Source organism: Teleopsis dalmanni, chromosome 2 (genome assembly GCF_002237135.1).
Source record: "Teleopsis dalmanni isolate 2A chromosome 2, ASM223713v2, whole genome shotgun sequence".
Classification (NCBI taxonomy): domain Eukaryota; kingdom Metazoa; phylum Arthropoda; class Insecta; order Diptera; family Diopsidae; genus Teleopsis; species Teleopsis dalmanni.
Window position 1 is genome coordinate 159,498,315 of NC_051847.1, and position 5,413 is coordinate 159,503,727.

Below are 5,413 nucleotides of genomic sequence, written 5' to 3' on the forward strand. Positions count from 1 at the left end.
AAATATGAGTTATGTATATTTTTTGGGTCAACCAAATTTATTTTCTCTCTAGTTTTTACAGTTATATAATTCTAATTTAGTAGCAGTCGTGAATTCTTGTCTAAGATGAACGCACTATGCAAGCACCAGATATTTTATATTTATATAATTTATATGAAGAGTTAGACATTTATTAGACTGTGCGAAAAAAATGGTCCTTTTTAGTTTTGGGTATATTTGTCTCCGCTGAACTCAAATTTTCAAACCATTTTCTTTCTATGTATCCGAGATCGCAGGTTGTGACTGATTAAAGTTTAAAAATCGAAGGGTTGATAAAAAATTAAGATTTTAAACAGTTAATAAAAAATTTTTATTTTAGGAGGTGCGAACAGATAAACATTTTTGATTGTGGAAGTAAATATATGTTCCTCGCACAAGTATTCCATTGATTCGGCCTACTTCAATTATGAAAACTTTAAAAACGATGACCGAACACCACCATTAAAAAAAAAACAATGAACATATATTTCATTCACAATTTGTGTAACCGTTGTGTGCCTGCGAAGCTCATCGAAGTGGAAACTAGGAATTCGGGAAGCACAGCCTATTGAATTTTGAATAAACTTGAATTTACCGGAATATTTGAGCAATCGGTAGATTAATACACATGTTTAAAATATGTGAATGCAGGTTGTTATCTGAGTCTTTTATATTAATTTTAAGCCAGAATTAACTCCAAAAAACGTTTTAAAAAATTTATTCTAGATTTCCGAAGTTGTATTGACTTGAAAGGGGACTAATTGAAAAAAAAATAATAAAAAATTTAAATAAGAAATGTTTTGTATTTTTCCAGATTAGTCTCATAGGATCTATGACTGTGTATATATACTAATAGAGAACACGTGTTTAAATGAACTATAATATTATTAATATATCGTCTATGCTCTATGGCACGCATACAGTATTTAGTTATATTAGTATTTATCGTTGTTCATCGTGATAGCCAAGCTGCGTTTAAAGCTGTGATCAACCTAATTATATCATCAAAACTAGTTCTTGATTACAAATGTAAGTTAAACATTGTTTGTGACACAATGATTTACCTTTTTTGCGTTCTTGACCATTTTGGCATATTAGGATACGAAGTTGCGGACGAACTTGCACAAACCGACATCAATGCGGTACTTTGTGGACTGCAAGCATTTCTGGGATTGCCTAAATATGTTGTTAGTCTAACTATTGACAGTAGGATATAAACTGAATCAAACAATTAATGGTGAAATTACGATGACTGTAAGCACACCAAATTGGTTCTACCTGAAACCAGTGGATAGACTTGAAGTTTTTTTGTTACTTTTTGTCGCAATCACTGTAAACTATTAGAGCGTTAACTGGTCACAGTACCTGCACCAAACACCTTTTTCGTCTTGGGTTCGCTGACAACAGCTTATATTCACTTTGTTTAAACTACTACAGTCTGACATCGTCTAGTAGAGTTAATCACTCCAGTAGAGGACATCGGACATTATTAGTAGATCTTAGTGGAGCTAATATCAGCACATTAACTTTTGTAAACATTCTTTACTTTCTTGAAAGGATCCGAAAATTTTTGTTATTATCGAATTGAGTTACACAGTACAATGGACCTTCACGGTTTGAGTGTTGTGATACTTTTCGAAAACGTGGCTTCAGTGTATTAAAGTCTCATACTGCGACTTTCAATGGTTTCCACATATAAAAAAAAATTTTGTGTGATTCAGATAATTGCGTAAGTACAACAATAAATAATGAACTTATCCCATTTCATGACAGCCGGAGTAAAATTTTAAAATTAAAAAATTTATCATAATATACAAGAAATACTTTAATTTCTCAACTTCTGAATGTTTGTAAAAAAATTTATTTGTATACAGAGTACATCACGTAGATTATGACATTGTGATAATTTTATCCTTCGTTATCGGGAAGGAACATGAAGGCATCATAAATTATTTTCGATGAAGCTTAATTTATTTGATTTTACAAAACGTAACAATTTTATTAGAAGTTATTTTTGCGCCTTCGCCTTTTTCTTGTCAATTACATGTCAATTATCATCTTCACCTTGTTGACTTTAGGTTGTTCACGGCAAAACATTGAGGATTTAAGCTGAGATGTTATTTGCATAATAAAACCTGGAAAAATATTAATAATTTTATTATGGTTGTTTTATTTGAAAATTGTTACAAAATAATAGTGCAGTATTTTTATATAAAAAGAGCAAGACTTATATTATCGTCTTATTCTGTTTATAGCGAACCAGAGGCGAACATCTAAAGATGTCCGAAGTACCAAAAAATTCGTTCTCCATTATTTTAATGGTGTTCTCGTTTTGTTGGTATATACTCATACCACAGAGCTTCGCAAATTCTCTGGAAACCATTAAAACGGAAACACGTGAAACGAGTAACATAAATAATCAAAATCGAAATATTTTGGCGGCTGCTCAAGTTCTACCAGACAGGCGGAACATTAGATCTATTTATGGATTTAGTCCAAACATGTTGCAATTTTCGCGTGTCAAGTTTCCTATGGAATTGGGTTTGCTTGTAGAGAATGATGAAGGCGATAGATCGAAGAGGTTTGACGATTATGGTCATATGAGGTTCGGTAAACGAGGAGGTGATGAACAGTTTGATGATTACGGACATATGCGATTCGGTAAACGATAAGAGACATCACTTGGAATAATAAAAATTTGTTATGGACCTTGGCAATTATAAATGAAAAATGTACTTAATATTCTAAAATGTGTTAATATCTAATATTAAAATATATTGTTTCAATAAAATAAACAAAATAGTTCTTGCATTCAAAGTTTTAACCATAATCACTTAAATATTGCAAACTTAAGAAATTCTTTGACGATAACAAAAAGTCAATGACATTTTAAATAAAAGGTGGATTTTTTCATAAGATAAATTTTGCTCAATATTGGCTTTGCTCATTACATTAAGCCGGATTTTGTTATTTGAAATAATTGGATCTATCGAATCTATTTCTCTATATGTCAGAGATAAATCTATCGGATCTATCTCTTTTCTATATTAAGGAATGAGTTAATTATTAGAATTAAATCAGTTTCTATTTAGTCTAAGGAAAAGTCATACTGGAGAATATGCTGAGTAAGTAAAAAAATATTTACTTCTATTAATATGATTTTTGATTTTAATTTATTTCATTGCACCTTTATATATATATATATTTATTTTTTTGATAGAAGGGCACCAGTTTTTGTTTCTTTAAATTCATGTTGACGTTGAGATGCGTATTGGTCGTCTTCTTCATAGATTTCCTCCAGAGAATTACACTGTTTCCATAGGTATTTGGTTTCTAGGTGTGCCCCTGAGTTAAAACTATTTTGGATGAATTACGACCATGTTAGTCGTATGTAAACTTACGACCAACGATTAAAAATGCATCGTTCAGTTTTGATGGCATAATAACTTTATGTCAGATGATTTGTGAATAATTAATGTGGTATATTGTGTTTAAGATGTTTTGCAATATTAAAATATGTTTCAATAAAAATTTATATGCTTTGTGATACGGATATATTCTTATAGAATATCCATTTTGTGCCACTGTTTAGTTTGAAATTTCTTATAAATTCCTTTTTTTTTCTGAAAGCAAAAAATTTTAATTAAAAGTTCATGTCTCAGTTTATTCTTTTAAATTTTTATTTAACTAATTAATTGTAAGTAATGCATTAAATAATTGATATAATAATTTGAATAAATGTTTTTATAAAATCGAGAATTAAATATACAAAATTGATATCAGAATGTGATTTTATTTATTTTGTTTTTCTTCAATAGATTTTGTTTATTTTCATAGATATAATTAATTCAACAGTTATTTTTTTTCATTCCCATATTTATTTTTTAATTTTTTATTATTTTATATATTTATTTTTTATTTATATAATAGTAAGAACAATAAATAAATAAATATAAATGCAAATTAATTTTATTTCTACTCGAAAGAGTTTTTTTAAAAAATGCGACTTTATTTATTCATCGTTTCTTAAAAACTAAAAATACAGTTTTGAAGTTTTCTTATCCTAAGCCAATTGTATATATTATTTTTAAAGTGTTTAGCTACAGTACAGTTTGTAGCTTAGCAAAACTACATGTTTTTGTTTATAATAAAAGTATAATTTATGGAGCTAAGAAATTTGTATATATGATCTGCTCTTGAGCCTTAAACTCTTGATGCAGCTGTGTAAATAAAAGAATAAAGAATGTGCTGTATCAGCTATGTACTATTTGTAACGGAATTTTCAGATACATCAATGTATATTTGAGGTACTTAACTTGCATGCATATTTATTGACATTTATGGTATTAAGTATATTCTATAGAATATTTATAGAATTTTTGAAATACTTAAGAGCTTTTATAATATTTTGTAAATATCTTAACATTCACAATAGACCGAATAACTAATTTAGCAACGCAAATTGAAAGCTTTTCGCGAAAGCTTAAATGGTTTAAGATCGTATTATCAAAGACCGCACTTAACAAAGACCGTAATATTTCAGTTTTTATCTGTTAATACAAAATCCGTAATAAACGGTCTTCATGAAAGCTATAATAAAGCTTTGATGCTGACGTTACCCGGTCGTAAATACAGAATTACATTATTAATGTAATTCTTAAATAATGTAATTATACTATTATATTAATGCATATAATTTGGTTTATATATTCGTGTGTATATATATATATATATATATATATATATATATATATATATACGCGCGTGATATCTTAATTCTTCTTTAATTTGAGTTTCCAAATTAGTTAATATTCTTCTGTGCTCAATTTATGGGATCTTAAAGCATGCAACAGTTTTTATAGCTTAAACCTCTAAAAAGAAAACCAAATTATGAAATAAATAACTAAAACAATATTTAATCCGTGTGAACATTTCATTTTTTTAATACATTTTAAATTTCATATGATAAATTCTCACAGAATATGCTGATGTCAGCGCCTTTATTGTCATTTTTGTAAGACGTTAGTTAACAAAATCATGTTCAGTAATCAAATCAATGAGTTCTAATGTGCTATCCCTAAAGAAAGTCTTCACATCTAACCTTAGCAAATTAAGACCATTCATAAACCAAACGGTATCATTTTTAACTTAATGAATATCACATGAAGGTGCTAGAAACATTTTGTGCTAAAACTATGTTAACTACTAGCTGCGTATCTAGTTAATAAACTAGTGTTTAATCTGTGTTTAAAACTAGTTAAATTGAAAAATCTATTAGTTGAATAACTATATGTAAAGATTGTTCAAAATTGTGCTATGCCAAAGGTTACATATTTTCATTTATTATCATTGAAATTATCTTCTACTAGAGGACGAATCGTTAAAAACCTGTTTA

At 28.2% G+C, this 5,413-nt stretch overlaps 1 protein-coding gene across 1 annotated transcript; it reads left to right on the forward strand.

Moving 5' to 3' along the window:
- Positions 1-2,277: 2,277 nt before the first annotated feature.
- On the forward strand, positions 2,278-2,760 carry LOC119685526 (drosulfakinins). The gene has a single exon (XM_038099829.1). The coding sequence runs from the start codon at positions 2,298-2,300 to the stop codon at positions 2,688-2,690; it is 393 nt and encodes a 130-aa protein (XP_037955757.1). The 5' UTR covers positions 2,278-2,297; the 3' UTR covers positions 2,691-2,760.
- The last annotated feature ends 2,653 nt before the right edge of the window (positions 2,761-5,413 follow it).